The 15602-nt window shown below is 40.0% G+C and overlaps 1 protein-coding gene across 7 annotated transcripts in view; it reads left to right on the top strand.

Annotated features, from left to right (window-relative positions):
• LOC122548906 (KH domain-containing, RNA-binding, signal transduction-associated protein 3-like) overlaps positions 1-15602 on the top strand; it is a 172583-nt gene that overhangs the window by 56929 nt on the left and 100052 nt on the right. For all 7 annotated transcript variants that reach the window (XR_006311362.1, XR_006311361.1, XR_006311360.1 and 4 more), the window contains one exon: positions 10660-10776. Coding sequence is in view for 4 of the 7 variants with exons in the window: in XM_043687862.1 (XP_043543797.1) it covers positions 10660-10776 (117 nt within the window). In the remaining 3 variants the exon portion in view is untranslated. The remainder of the gene's footprint in view (positions 1-10659; positions 10777-15602) is intronic.

Here is a 15602-nt window from a genome sequence, read left to right as displayed (position 1 = left end):
TGTGGTTTATCACATAGAAACATATGCTTTGACTGTTTTGAATCAGTCCAGCCATCCATTGGTTCATGTGAACTTATGTAGCCCATCAGGAGGACTTCCCTTTTCTGCAGGATTAGACTGAAGGTGGGACTGCTTTCCACTTGAGCTGCATTCAACACATTTTAGCAGAGCTCATTTGACAAACAGTCATACTTCCACTCTTCCTTGTGGAGAGAATATTGCTTGTTGAACTGTCCCAAGATTTTCACCTTCAAACTGGTCAACAAACTTTGGTAGAATCTTCCATTCTGACATGCGTGTGTTTTCCCTTTCAAGAATGCATAATGATACCTGTTAAAAGTCAGTTATATCCCCAAACTGTGCATGACAGTGGGCTGAGGCACTCTTCTGTAATAGTTTAGATTTGAATACTAATGTATTCTGAAAATCACCAGTCAAGGAGCCATTCATTAGTCACCTTGTGTAAAAGTTATTTTTATAGCAGTTTTAATATGGCAGACAAGTCCAAAAGATACTCCTCTATATGGAACACAGCTTTTGCACAAACCAAAAATTTCAGTAGTAGTTGCCATGTTTAAAAGTTTGGAAGTAAAAGGGAGTTTCAAAGACAACCTTGAAGGAAAAGACAGGCAAGCACTTGTTTTCCATCTTTTTGTAAATCAGGAGTTGAAAAAATTTGTAGAAGTTTTACCTGTGCTAGAATGTAAGTAGTGTGGGATGAACTGGAGATAAAAGTTGCAAGAATACAGAATTCTCCCATGGTTCTATGGTTGGAGCAGGTTACTAAGATGAATAGAAATGAGTGCTTAAAATGGTTCAATCACGATTTGATAAGATGAACTTTTATGGTTCCTTACTGAACTTGTTGTCAACCATAAAGTCAGTATGGGTTTTCTCATTGGATACTATAAAGAAAGGAAAAAAGTGAGACCTAAGACTCGCAAACATTGCATGAGGTAGAGTGCAGATCGCATAAGCTACAATATGTATTCTCTTGCTTTAGCTTTGCCCTAGGCATTTTTTCAACTGAACTAGGTGGTTTTCTGTGTTTTTTTTTAATAGGCCTGGCTCAAAATCATTTTGTCAGCATTTCTCAAAAGAGGTTGAACTAGGACCTAATGAAGAGTGAGTTTAGAATAACCTTTTGCAGAAAGACTGTAATTCACTAGTTTCTTATCCACTTGACAGTTTCTTTCTTCAGGGAAATAATCATGACAATTACACTGAAATTTATATGCTTTTTATAGACCATACTGACCATAACTTGATCTGGAGAAGTTTCATTTGATGCTTAAATTTATTTGGAAAGGATATGAAGCTCTGTTTCCACTGGAGGAAAGTAGAAGTAGCACAGACCATACAAATTCATTCATCCAAATTAAAATCATGGAATCATAGAATCCCTACAGTGTGGAAACAGCCATTCAGCATATCAGGGTCACACTGACCCTCTAGAGACTATCTTACCAGACCACCACCACCATGCCCAAACTCCCCTCAGTCCCTACATTTCCCATGGCTAATCCACCTACCCTGCACATCTTTGGATCGTGGGAGGAAACCAGAAGAATTGTAGGGGTTTCTTTGAGGTAGACTCATTTCATCGCAATTTATGACATCATAAAAGTATTGGAGGTACTATGCCATGCCATATTGATTAATATGGCTGTAAATCTGGATCTTTCCATCTCTTTCCCAAACTAATAATCACATTTGCTGATAGATGCTTACCAAGTAGTTTTTGTTCTTGTGTAATAGATTGCAGTGATGCATTATGTATCATGTCATCAGCCATTGCTGTATAGCTTTTACAATTGCTGGATAAATCCCTTTTGACATGAATAATTTCTCTGGAGAAGCAGGCATGTAAATCTAATTTGAAATTTCATTTCTTTTTCTTGAAAAATTTACACACTTTATGCCAAGGAGTTGAAGTGGATAGAGAGTGGAGGAAAGTAGTAGAAAGTTGTTTAAAATTATTTATATTTTTAAAAATTGCCAGATACCAATTTCTCTCATGCATACCTTCAAATACTTTTTTCTGTGACTCCTTGTATTAATAAGCTTAAATGTAATTAAATTTTGGAATACCATTGGATTGATAAAGACCAAACATTAAAGCAGCATTCCTAGCTTAGCTGGAAATGAGGAGAGTTCCCAAATATCAGTTATTTAACACTTGAGGTTAATCTGCTGCTTGCAGATTATGTACTCTGTTGAGTAAGCATTGTACCTTGGATAACTAACTAGAGAATGCCAAGTAAAAGCTGAAAGAACTGCAAATGTTGGAAATATTCCTGATGAAGGGCTTTTGCCCGAAACGTCTTTTTTCTTTCCCTTCTCGGATGCTGCCTGACCTCCTCCTGTGCTTTTCCAGCACCACTCTAATCTTGACTCTGATCTCCAGCATTTGCAGTCCTCACTTTTGCCTAGCATCTGTGGAGAGTTACCTTTTTGGATCAGGTGACCATTCAGAGCTGATGGTAGCTTGGGAAAAAGTTGTATTTTGTACAGAAATTTAGGTTTTTTTTTGTTTGGCAGGTTGTGTTCTGATTAGGAGTAAACAATGGGTGGAGATGGAGCCGAGAGAAAGAGGTACAGTTGTTCAGACAAAGGAGTGGGTAACAGTCAGCCTTGAAGAATGAATAATTACTAATGGGCACCAGTGATGGATAACCATGTTAATACATGGTCTGCTATTACATACAAGACCTGATATGTGGTAAGGACATGAAGAATGTGCCTTAAACCCTAAAATTGTTGTACTCTTTATTGATTCCTGAAAGCTGTAGAGTTCCCAAACGGAAAATGAAGTGGTGTTCTTCTAGCTTGCACTGAGCTTCACAGGAGTACTGCAGGAAATCTCAGACAGATATTGGCCAGGGAACAAGGTGGTGTGTTGAATTTGTGTCCACACCTTTAACCCACTCCTGTGTCTTTTGAACTGACTGTGCCCATGCTCTCAGATCTAACCCTGACTTTGTAATTAAGCCTGCTGACAAGGGTGATGCTGTTGTCTGGTGGACTGACCTCTACATTATAGTGATTGAGAAGCCCCCCTGCAACCCCCACCCAACCTAACTGCTTCCTTCCCAAAATCCACAAGCAGGACTACCTGGGTAGATCCATTGTTTCTGCCTCACACAACACTTTTTTTTTCTCTTCCTACCTTGAATCAATTTTGTTTTTAATCCCCTTGTCCAATCCTTCCCACTTACATCCACAAATTCTCTAACGCTTTACATCAGTTTGGCAGTTTCTGGTTTGCGGGCTCCAGCCACCTCCCTGTTTACCACGGATTTACAATCTCTTTTACACGCTTATCTCCCATGAGCATGATCTCTGGGCTCTCCGCTTCTTCCTAGAAAAAAGTCCTGATCCACTACCACCCTCCTGTCTGACTGGGCTCGTCTCCTCCTGAGCAACTTCTCTTTTAACTCTCATTTTCTTCAGGTCAGAGGATGGCCATGGGTACTCACATGAGCTCTAGTTAGGTCTGTCTGTCTGCAGTACATTCAACATTCCGGTTCTAATCCAGCACCCACCCACCACTTTTTTTTTCTCTGGTATAGCAATGATATCATCAGTGCCTTTTCTCTCTCCTGTCTAGAATTGGAAACATTTCAGTTTCGCTTCTAATTTTCACCCTGCTGTCACCTTCACCTGGTCCATCTCTGACTTGCTTCCATTTCTCAAATCTCTGTTCCCATTTTTGAGCATATGCTGGCCACCAATATCAACTACAAAGCATCCGACCTCCGCGATTACCTTGACTATATATCCTCATCCTGCTTCCTGTAAGGAGTCAAATCCATTCTCCTAGTTTCTCAAACCCGATTGAATCTGTTTTGATGTCCGCTTCAGCAAGGTGGCCTCTAAAGTGTCCACCTTCTTCCTCAACTCCGGATTCTCCAGCACCATAGTTGACAGAGCCCTCAGCAGGGTCTGACTCCTCTTTCATACTTCAGCCCTCACCCCGTCACTTGTCTCCCACAACAGCTATAGGGTCCCCCTTATCCTCATCTACCATCCCACCAGCATCCACACTCTGCTGATTATTAGCTGTCATATTTTTTCACCACCATGGGGATGTGACCAGCAAATATACATTCCCCTCCCCTATACACACCGCTCCTTCCACCCTCCTCAACCCACCAGGTCTATGGTATCATCTCCTGCAACTATAGTGTAACACCTGACTGTTTCATTCCTCCATCCTCTGTATCAAAGAGCCTGAATAAAGCCCTCCTTCACCTGCATTACACTCAATCTAAGCAACTGCATTTACTGCTCACAATGTTGTCCCCTCTGCATTGGAGAAACAATGCGTGGACTGGGCGACTACTTTTCAGAATACCTAGATTCTGTCCACAAAATAGACTGAGTTTCCAGTTGCCTGCCACTTCAACCTACCGTTGTGATCCCTGGCCAACATCTTCATCTCATGCTTGCTGCAGTGCTCCAGCAAAGCTTAGTGCAAGCTAGAAGAACAGCACCTCAGTTTCTGCATGGAAGCTCTAACCTTCTGGACTCAATATTGAGTTCAACGATTTTTGGGCTTTAGGCACCTTCTCCATGCCCTTACGTCACATTAGACCTTGTTATCACATGGTCTGCTATTACACAACTTCTTGATGGCTACCGCTAGTGCCCATTAGTAGTAGTTCATTCTCCTAGGCTGACCATTCGCCATTTCTTTGTCCAATGGTTCTTCTTTCTGTTTATGCTCTTTCTCTACCTACTGTTTACTCCTAACCACCCCACCCACATCTATTGCATAAAAACTTTTTTTTTCCCTGGCTACCATCAGTTTTGAAGGGTCACCAGATGTGAAATATTAACTCTGATTTCTCTCTACAGATGCTGCTAGACCTGCTGAGCCTTTTCAGAAATTTCTGATTTTGTAAGGGAATTCCAAACTTCACTTAGACCACTTAGGAAATATACTTGCTTGTGTTTAAAGAATAAAATATGTAAACTTGAGCTGAATATTTTAGCTATCCTAAACATGTTTTTCTTTTCTGGATGTATAGATGTAGGTGCCACTTGACTGTGTGCCAACATTCGTTGTCCTAATTTGTTGCCCTGTATGAGTATTGAGCTGCCACCTTGAACCACTGCAAACAAGGGTAGGACTACCAAAAGTGCTGTTAGGAAGGAATTTTGAGGTTTTTGACCTAACCGCAATGGGGGAAACAGAAAAATGGTTCCAAATAAAGGATGGTGTGTGTCTTGGAAGGTAACTTGCTGGTGGTGGTGTTCCTGTGAATCTACTACCCTTGTTCCTTTACATGTTAGGAAGTAGCGGGTTTAGTAGGTGTTACTGGAGGTTCTTTGGTGGAACTACATACAAACGATACACACTGCTGCCACTGTTTTGCTGTTACTTGGGAGTTCCATTCAAGTCGGGGGTGGTGTCAGGTCCTCGAGTGTTGGATCTGCATCTGTCCAGGCAAGTGGAGAATATTCCATCACACCTCTGATATATGCCCTCTAGATAGTGTGCAAAAATCGGGAATACGGGAGGTGAATTCTGCTTGCTACAGAACTCTTAGTATCTGACCTGCTGTTGTAGCTGTAGTATTTATATACCGGGTCCATTTCGGTTTCTGATCAGCATGTTGATAATGAAGGATTTAAGTGAACTGAAACAGTAATGAGTTGAGCAGTAATGACTCGTTTCTTTGTTGCAGATGGTCTTTGTCTCGTACTTGTGTGTCATAAATGTTACTTTCCACTTAACAGCCTGTACTTGGATGTTGTCCAGGTCTTGCTACATATGTATTTAGATTGCTTCAGTGTCTGAAGAATCCTGAGTGGTGTTGAATGTTGAGCAATCATTAACAAGTATCCCCACTCCTGACCCTTACGATGGAGGGATGGTCATTGAAACAGTTGAAGACAGTTGGGTCTTGGGTACAATCCTGAAAAACTCCAATTACAACCATCTTTAATTTGTGTTAATTTTGACTCCAACCTGATTCCTATTGACTCCAATTCAATTAGGGCTCTTTGCTCTATTGTGTCAAATGCTGCCCTGGTGTTAAGAGTAGTCACTCACCCCCTGCTCCTAGAGTCTGGCTGTTTTGTCTTGAACCAATGCTGTCATGAGTTCGGAGTTGAATGACCCTGAAAAAACACAAACTGAGTATCAATGAGCAATAATTCTTTAGCACATGCCACTTGAAAGGACTGCCAATGACTACTTTCATCACTGCTGATAATTAAGAGTAGACTAATAGGACAGTAATAGGTTGGTTGGATTTAATTTTCTTTGGAATGTCAGTGATTATTGTCTAACAATTATTTGCTCAGTGAGTTTTGAGAAGATTTGTAGCTCAAGTTGAGGTGCTGGATGTAGGTTTGCTCGCTGAGCTGGGAAGTTCATTTCCAGAGATTTTCTCACCCTATTAGTAACATCTTCAGTGGGCCTCAGGTGAAGCAGTGTACATGATTCCTGCTTTCTACTTATGTTTGGGTTTCTTTGGGTTGGTGACATCATTTCCTGTTCTTAGAGGCAGTAATGCAGAGACTCCAACAGCTCTGCCAACTATCCAACCCAAGTTTTGGGTCCACTACGTGGACGACACCTTTGTCATCACTAAATGAAACAAATTAGAGGAAACATTCAAGACCATCAATAATCCCTTATTGGCATAACCTTCACAAGAGGAGAAAAACAACAACAAACTGCCATTCCTTGATGTCACAGTAGAGCAAACAGCCAGTGGGGAACTTCAAACCAGCATCTACAGGAAAACAACACATACAGACCAAATATTGAACTACATAAGCAACCATCCCAACATCCACAAACAACACTGCATCAGAAGTTATTTCAAAGAGCCAAAACACACTGCAGCACAGGAATTATGCAGAGCAAAGGAAAATCACCCATACTGTGTATTCAAAAAGAACGAGTACCCAATGAACGGTCTACTGATTTTTCTCAGCAACAAACCCAAACAAGCATAGCCACTCTCCCCTACATCAAAGACATGTCGGAAATGACTGCCAGACTACTCAATCCTTGGCATCGTGGTGGCCCACAAACCCACCAACACACACAAGCAGCTAATGAACTTGAAAGACCCTAGTTTTGCTTGTTGCATGTATAATGTCTATTACAAAATTCCGTGCAAGAACTAGAACAAACACTATATTGGACAAACAGGCAGAAAACTAGCCACCAGGATACAAGAATGCCAACTAGCCACAAAACATGACCCTCTCACTAGTATCCTTACATGCAGATAAGGAAGGACATCACTCTGACTGGGACAACACATACATCTTAGGACAAGCCAAACAAAGACATGCATGAGAATTCCAAGAAGCATGGTATTCCAACTGGAACTCTGTCAACAAACACATCGAATTAGATGCTATCCACCACCCCTGTGAAAAAGAACAGGAAATGACATTACCAACCCAAAGAAACATACATAAATAGAAAGCAGGAATCATGTACACTGCTTCGCCCGGAGGCCCACTGAAGATGTTACCTAGTAGGGTGACGAAATATCTGGAAATGAACCTCTCAGCTCAGCGAGCAAACGTACATCCAATTATTTGCTCCTCTGATTAATTAGCTGCATAGGTCTTCAAGATTTGCATCTCAGCTGCTGTTTCCAGTTCTTGTGGGTATATTCGCCGAGCTGGGGAGTTGGTTAGCTTGAAATTTAAGCTTGCTCTATCTCCTCTTGGATTTTGTCTGACCGGCTGTGATCTCCAGCATTTATTGTTTGCGGTTCAAATTGAGGTCAAGTATGTGTGGTTTTTTTGTTCTTTGTGGTTCTCTGTCCAATTGTGTAGACTCAGTAAAACAGCTATGTCCTTTAGGACTTGGTCAGTTTCAGTCAGTTGTGGAGAAAGTGAGGACTGCATACGTTGGAGATCAGAATTGAGAAGTGTGGCACTGGAAGAGCACAGCAGGTCAGGCAGCATCCGAGGAGTAAGAGAATCAACGTTTCAGGCATAAGCCCTTCGTCAGGAATGAAGAATGACGAATGACCTTCCTGATGAAGAACTTATGCAAGAAACATTGATTCTTCTGCTCCATGGATGCTACCTGATCCTCTGCGCTTTACCAATTCAGTCAGTTGTGGTGCATCAAGCTACTCTTTGTGATGAACAGTGAAATTGCCCACCCAGAGCACATTCTGGGCCCTTGCTACTTTCAGTCATTCCTCCAAATATTTTTTGACATGATAGAGTACTGATTAATCAGCTTGAAGTGTGTGTGAGATGGTAATCAACATGAGGTTTCCTTGCCCACCTTTTTGATCTGCCATCTGATTTCTCCCAATTGTGTATGACTGTTGGTCTGTTGCTTGACTAGTCTGTGGCATGCTCTCCTAATTTTGGCACTTGTCCTGTGATATTACTGAAGAAATTTTGAGGGATCCATAACTTTGGATTCCATTGGTTCCAGTGTCTAGATCAATACTTCAATATATCATTGATCTTATGCCTCGAACTCTTTCTTTTATGTTAATAGATGAGTTTTATCCATGTTGAGACATCAATTTTTCAAGAATGTAAAACTAATATTTGTTTAATTGGTGTTTCTGTTACTGACCTTTCCCAATGAGCTACCTCTATGCTAGGAGACATAGGTTCAAGTCCCACCTGTTCCAGATTTGCATCACGTCTGAACAAGTTTATTTTAAAAAAATACTTGCAGTATATATTATCTGTAGGAAGTTACATTATATTTGTCCAACCTAGCTTTGACAGCACCTCTCCCCGCTACAGGGAAATGTTGCAGGAGTTCCTCAAGTAATGTTCTAGGACCTACCAACTTCAGCTACTTCATCAATGACTTTCTCTCCATCATAAAACCAGAAATGGGAATGTTTGCTGATTGTAGTTTTCAGTACTAATTGATTCTCCTCAGATACTGAAGTACTTCAGTATCTATGTGCAGCAAGAGCTGGACATTTATCAGATTTGGCTAATAAGTGGCATGTAATATTTGTATTTCGCAATGTAATTTCTTAACATATGACATTGACATTGTTGCTTTACTCCTGCTGAATTTCCACGATCAATGGCATGGGGTACACTCTCTTCTAGAAACGTAATGGTACTAGCCAAACAAACCCTAGAGGCACTTTGATTTACAGCCTATCCAATCACATCATTCATTCCAAGAATTGTGTAGTGACAGTAGTGGATAGCACCTACAAGCTCCACTACTGCAAGTCACCAAATCTTCTTTGGCAGTATCTTTTTAAAACCTGTAACCTCTACCTCCAGTTGCATGGACTACACCATCCTAACTTGGAACTATATTACCATTCCTCTACTGTTGCTGGATAAAAATGCTCCAATACTCTTTTGAACAGCACTATGTACAATCTTTTCGAAGGGCATCAGCAGTTGTTCAAGGTGCTGGCTCACTGCTACCTTCTGAAGCTCATTTACTGATGACCAATTATGCTGCCCTAGCCTTTAATGTTCCCCTCCCATGGAAGGGACTCTCCTATTCTAACTTCCCCTTTTAGAGAAGGATAAGGACAACATGGGAGCAATATCATAATAATTCAGAGGCTTTGATTAATCATCTAGAGTAGGGATCAGCATTGAATGTCAGTGACCCCATATGTCAATTGATGAATCTTATAAAAAATCTTTTGAAAATTCATCAAGAGTTAAAATAGTCTGTGACTGATAGTATCAGACCTATTCAATTAGCCTTGTTTTTAGGTCAAAATCATGAAAATCTCTAAGTTAGAATCACTGCTAGACCCACGAGTTTTTTACAGAATGGCTACAGCCAGCATCATGGGACATCCACAGATGAGCAGTAAATGTCCGCCTTATAACTAATGTCCAACCTTAAGACATTTTAGTTTCTGACATTATGTTGAATTAGATTTGTTAAGAGCATCAAGTTTTGCACCCCCTGACAATCGCAATTATTTCTCAACTTCAATATTGCATGGAGTTCAACAAAATAATGATACTGCACTTGGCTACTTTGCCTCTTATCAGGTGGGATTCTAGTGCAGGAAAACAAGAAACCAAATTAGAATATATTGAGATTATACAATTTTTTTTGCCAGATGATTGGCTTCTCGTTTTCCTGCACTAGAATCCCAACCAAATTTAAAAGGCAAAGTAGGCAAGTGCGGTATCATTATTTTGTTGAACTCCATGCAATATTGAAGTTGAGAAATAATTTCATTGGTCAGGGGGTGCAAAGTTTGATGATAAATCTAATCCAACACAACTCTAATGTTAGAATAGTGCAACGAAATTTTGTCACTAAGTGCATTGCCAGGCACATCACCTGGTGTGAAGCTTGAAACCTGCCATATAAAAGACATTAATGAGACTTACTTTGAGTCAGTAGACTCCAGCACCCCCCCCCCCCCCCCACACCCCACCGCCAAACCTTAATCAAGAGAAAGCATGTTGGTGAGTTCATTGAGAGTGAAAAACAGTTACTGTAAAATTGTATAGTTTGCAGTGATTCTAATATTAACTTTTTTTTATTAAAGGAAATGTTAGTTTCTGGTTTGTCCTTGTTCTTTTAAAAGAGAATTGTGCACTAACTGTACTTGCCATTTAACTATATGACAATTTTCTTTTTTCTAAGAAATATTTGTGAATTAATGTTTTGTTTTCTTATTTTTTCCTCACTTCTTGCAGTTTAACTTTGTTGGTAAACTGTTGGGTCCACGTGGCAATTCTTTGAAGCGGTTGCAGGAAGAAACGCTGACAAAAATGTCCATTTTAGGTAAAGGATCCATGCGAGACAAAGCAAAGGTGAGATTTGTTAACATTTGTCACTCAAAGATTATTGGCAGTATTTTTTTGTCTGTTTGTCTTTCTCCACCTGCTTCTGACTTGTTCTGCAGTGTTGGTTGGAGTATATCAAATGAAAAGTGGTTTGTGACAATTTATTGCTGCTGTCTGTTAAGATTGTAAACTTTCAATTTTGTGTGTTCATAAAATTTAAAGATCAAAGATCACTTTCAGAACCATTAAAGTGCTCTTCCATAGAAAACAATTATGGCTGAGTTATTATCTAACTTAGCCTTAAATATATTCAGATTTTTGATCACCAGCAAATAGCTTTGTTCTCCGAGTTCTTGTTAGTGAGAACCCTAATTGAAAAGGAATACATTTGCTGCAAATAAAACATAATATTCCAATACTTTTTTTTTTTGCATCTTACATTCAGTTATTTATTTAGTTTATATATTGTCTGCTGTTGACATTGCTGACAGGGCAGGTATTGTTTGTTGTAGTTAATATTGTTAGTGTTGTGATGTTAAGCCTTTTTCTGCCTGTCAGTCTGTCTGGTACCCATACCTGGCTAAGTATCAGTTAATTGCCCCTGAGTAATACTCATGCAGGGCGCATAAGTTTGGTAAGTAGAGAAAGAAGGGAGCCATGTTTAAATCAGTAATAGAAACTCAAAACTTTACTTTTTAACTTTCTAATTAAAGGCTTTCAGGATCCAAGGGACTTCGCTGAATAGGTCATAGAAACCTTAAGGAAAGGCAAAGAGCACGCCACAAAATTATTGTTCTTCACCATTCCGTAAAGTTGCCACTCCAGGATTGTCCACCAATTCTTTCTTACTCATCAGTAACGTGACAGTACAGAAATGGAAGGAAATTAGGTACCTATCTCCTAACCACAAGTTGGAATAGAAGTAAGCTATTCACCCCATGAGGTCTACAGGTCAGATCTTGACTGATAATGATAATCCTCAACTTCACTTTCTTGCTTTATACAACTAAACCTCAATTCCCTAAATGATTTTAAACTCTTATTTCCTGAATATAATTCATGACCCAGACTCTATAGCGCTCTGCAGTAAAGCATTCCACAAATTAATTACCCTCCAAGAGGAGAAATTCCTCCTCCTCTCCCCCTCCCCTTTCCCCCCCCCCCCCCCCCCCCCCCCTTCCCCGGTGATGCCCTTGCTCTGATATTGTGGCCCCTGGTCCACAGGTATTCCTGCAAGGGGAAACAACCTTTTTGCATCTACCTAGTTGGGTCCAGTAAGAATCTTGCATGTTTCAATAGGGTTGCCTCTCGTTCTTCCAATCTCCAATCCGTTCAGTCCCTACTGCATCTTTTCTCATTAGAAAATCTCTCCATATCTGGGATCATTTATATTTGTGATGGATATTGAAATTAATTAGTTTAATTGTTTTTGGGTACAATACTGGAAGACCTGAATACTTTACTTTTCCAAGTACAGGGCAATGCATTAATTCTGACCTCCTGATATGGATTTATTCTTTGCAGACGTGCTTTAAAAGCTATTGAATTCAAAGAAAGCTGTCCAAAGTTAATCTTTTAAAGTTTTAAAAACTATAGTTTGAGCTCAAATTTGGGTGTAGCACATTTTAAGAAATAATTTCATTTGGTAAAAATGTTGAATCATTTTGCTTTCTGCAAACTCTATGATGAGCCAATGATTGGAGTAGGGATAATGAAGCAATATTTTGCAGACAAAATTAATATGACTGCTTGAGTTTTGATTTTTGTTGCTGTTCTGAAAATGTTACTTAAAGCCTATTAACTGAGCCATAATTTCAATTGTGCAAGCTTTTAAAGTGAAGAGTTAAGGTTACTTACCTAATAGTGGTAGATATAGATATTGCCTTGTGTGTTTATTAATCTTCTTTTTATAGACAAGGTATACTGAGTTACACTTGTCTGTTTTTGTTCCTTTTTGGTTTCCTGTTGTGGCCAAAGTTTTTAATTTTGAAATCTTGAAAGTTTCATGGAATACTGTTTTAACAGTACCAGCTCACCTGAAGTGACATGTGCTATTCAGAAATTGCTGCTGTCCAGCTTAGTTTGCACACTGCAATGAAAAACATTTTGGGATAATTCCCAATTTGATGTAATAAATACTAAATGCCCACATTGTTCTAGAACGCATTTAACATCAGTGCCAAATTTATAGTAAGTAATTTGGTGTTTCATTCCTGTGCACAGCAACCAGTCATAAAAGCAAAGCTAGATGTCACTACCTTAAGCAGATACTATTATCTTTTTGAGTTATCAAGATTACCTGTGACTGAGAAATGTTGTGCAGTCGACAAACAATTGTAGCCCATAGATTAAAATAGTTCTGTGTGGGAAAGTTTGTACCAAGCAATTTTAATTTTGTTTTTCCCCCAGTGCTTTGAAACCCAACCTGGAATGCAAAAGGGACAGATTCCTCCTCGGCAGCTTTGGTTTTATTGCAGAATTATTGAATACAATGTTACTCTAAAACATCCACATTTTTGATGCTATAAGTGCTTTTTTTGGTCCAAATTGGTGTCTAATTACACATTTAAACATAGTGCAGTGTATACAGGTCACTGTTAAGTGTATCCACCTGATGTGATGTTTGTATTGAGAATATATTCAGCATGAAGGACAACTGTTACCGCTGATTATCGATTATTTTCAACTTTTATTGCCAAGATTAGTGGTGTTTTTAGTGGTATTTTGTGGAATATGGGCATTTCTAGCTGGGCCAGCATTTATTTCCCATCCTTAGTTACCCTTGAAGGTGGTGGTGGTGAGCTATCATTTTGAACTGCTGTCGTGCATTTGGTGTAGATACACTCTCAGCACTATTGAGGCCTCCGAGTCCAACTGTATATTAGGCTGTCACCACCTCCTATATGTCTCTTGATTAAACTTAAATTAATAGTTATGGCTTTTTTTTTTAACCTGGGGCAGTGTTTTGTAGAGGAATAAGATGGTGTTATTTTCTGGGTCTGTAGATTGTGATGGAGCAAAAATGGCCTTTAGTACAGTGATATGCATGATACAGATGTGGGAGTTTAAAGAGAGTTTAAGGGTTACTGCGGATTATATCTGCCATAAATGCTGTTGGATGCAAATCTTATCAGATCGAATGGATCGATGGAATGGAGAGACCGTTACAAGCGATGAGGAATTTGTAATAGTATGTGATGGATGGCAGTTATAGGATGCGGTGACAGTCTCAGATACAGTCAATAGATGGGTTAACTCCAGGAAAAGTCTTTTGTGGATATACCCAATTCAAACAGGTATGCTGTTTTGGAAAATGTAGGGGGTGATGGATTCTCAGGGGAACATAGCACGAACAGCCAAGTTTCTGGTATTGAGACTGACTGTAATGCAATGAGGGGTACGTCGGCTTCCAAGAGATCAATTGTGTTAGGGGATTCTGTAGTCGGAGGTATAGACAGACATTTGTGGCCAGTAGTGAAAAAGCAGAATGGTGTTGTTCCCTGGGGCCAGGATCAAGGATGTCTGAGGGTGCAGAATGTTCTCACAGGGAAGAAGGGCCAGCAAGAGGTCGTTGTCCACATTGGAACCAACGACATTGAAAGGGAAAAGGTTGAGATTCTGAAGGGAGATTTGAGAGTTAGGCAGAAATTTCAAGAGCAGTCCTCAAGGGTAGTAATATCTGGATTACTCCTCGTGCTACAAGCTAATGAGGGCATGAATAGGAGGATAGAGCAGATAAATGCATGGTTGAGGAGCTGGTGTATGGGAGAAGGATTCACTTTTTTGGATCATTGGAATCTCTTTGCGTAGAAGTGACCTGTACAAGGACGACGGATTGCACCTAAATTGGAAGGGAAATTTGCTAGAACTGCTCGGGAGGATGTAAACTAGTAGGACCCAGGGAGATAGTGAGGAAAGAGATCAACCTGAGACTGGTACAGTTGAGAACAGAAATGAGTCAAATGGGCAGGGACAAGGTAGGACTAATAAATTAAACTGCATTTATTTCAATGCAAGGGGCCTAACAGGGAAGGCAGATGAACTCCGGGCATGGTTAGGAACATGGGACTGGGATATCATAGCAATTATAGAAACATGGCTCAGGGATGGGCAGGGCTGGCAGCTGAATGTTCCAGGATACAATGCTACAGGAAGGATAGGGAGGCAAGAGAAGAGGAGGAGTGGCCTTTTTTGATAAGGGATAGCATTACAGCTGTGCTGAGGGAGGATATTCCCGGAAATACATCCAGGGAAGTTATTTGAGTGGAACTGAGAAGAAAGGGATGATAACCTTATTGGGATTTTATTATAGACCCCCTAATAGTCAGAGGAAAATTGAGAAACTTGTAAGGAGATCTCGGCTATCTGTAAGAATAATAGGGTAGTTATGATGGGGGATTTTAATTTTCCAAACATAGACTGGGTTTAGATGGAGAGGAATTTGCTAAGTGTGTACAAGACAATTTTCTGATTCAGTATGTGGATGTACCTACGAGAGAAGGTGCAAAACTTGACCTACTCTTGGGAAATAAGGCAGAGCAGATTACGGAGGTGTCAGTGGGGGAGCACTTTGGGGCCAGCGACCATTATTCTATTAATTTTAAAATAGTGATGGAAGAGGACAGACCAGATCTAAAAGTTGAAGTTCTAAATTTTGACGGTATTAGGCAAGAACTTTCAAAAGCTGATTAGAGGCAGATGTTCGTAGGTAAAGGGACGGCTAGAAAATGGGAAGCCTTCAGAAATGAGAACTGGAATCCAGCAAAAGTATATTCCTGTCGGGGTGAAAGGAAAGGCTGGTAAGTATAAGGAATGCTGGATGATGAAAGAAATTGAGGGTTTCGTTAAGAAAA

Source organism: Chiloscyllium plagiosum, chromosome 4 (assembly GCF_004010195.1).
Source record: "Chiloscyllium plagiosum isolate BGI_BamShark_2017 chromosome 4, ASM401019v2, whole genome shotgun sequence".
Classification (NCBI taxonomy): domain Eukaryota; kingdom Metazoa; phylum Chordata; class Chondrichthyes; order Orectolobiformes; family Hemiscylliidae; genus Chiloscyllium; species Chiloscyllium plagiosum.
Note: the sequence above shows the minus strand (reverse complement) of the source record. Positions and strands in the feature narration are given on the sequence as shown.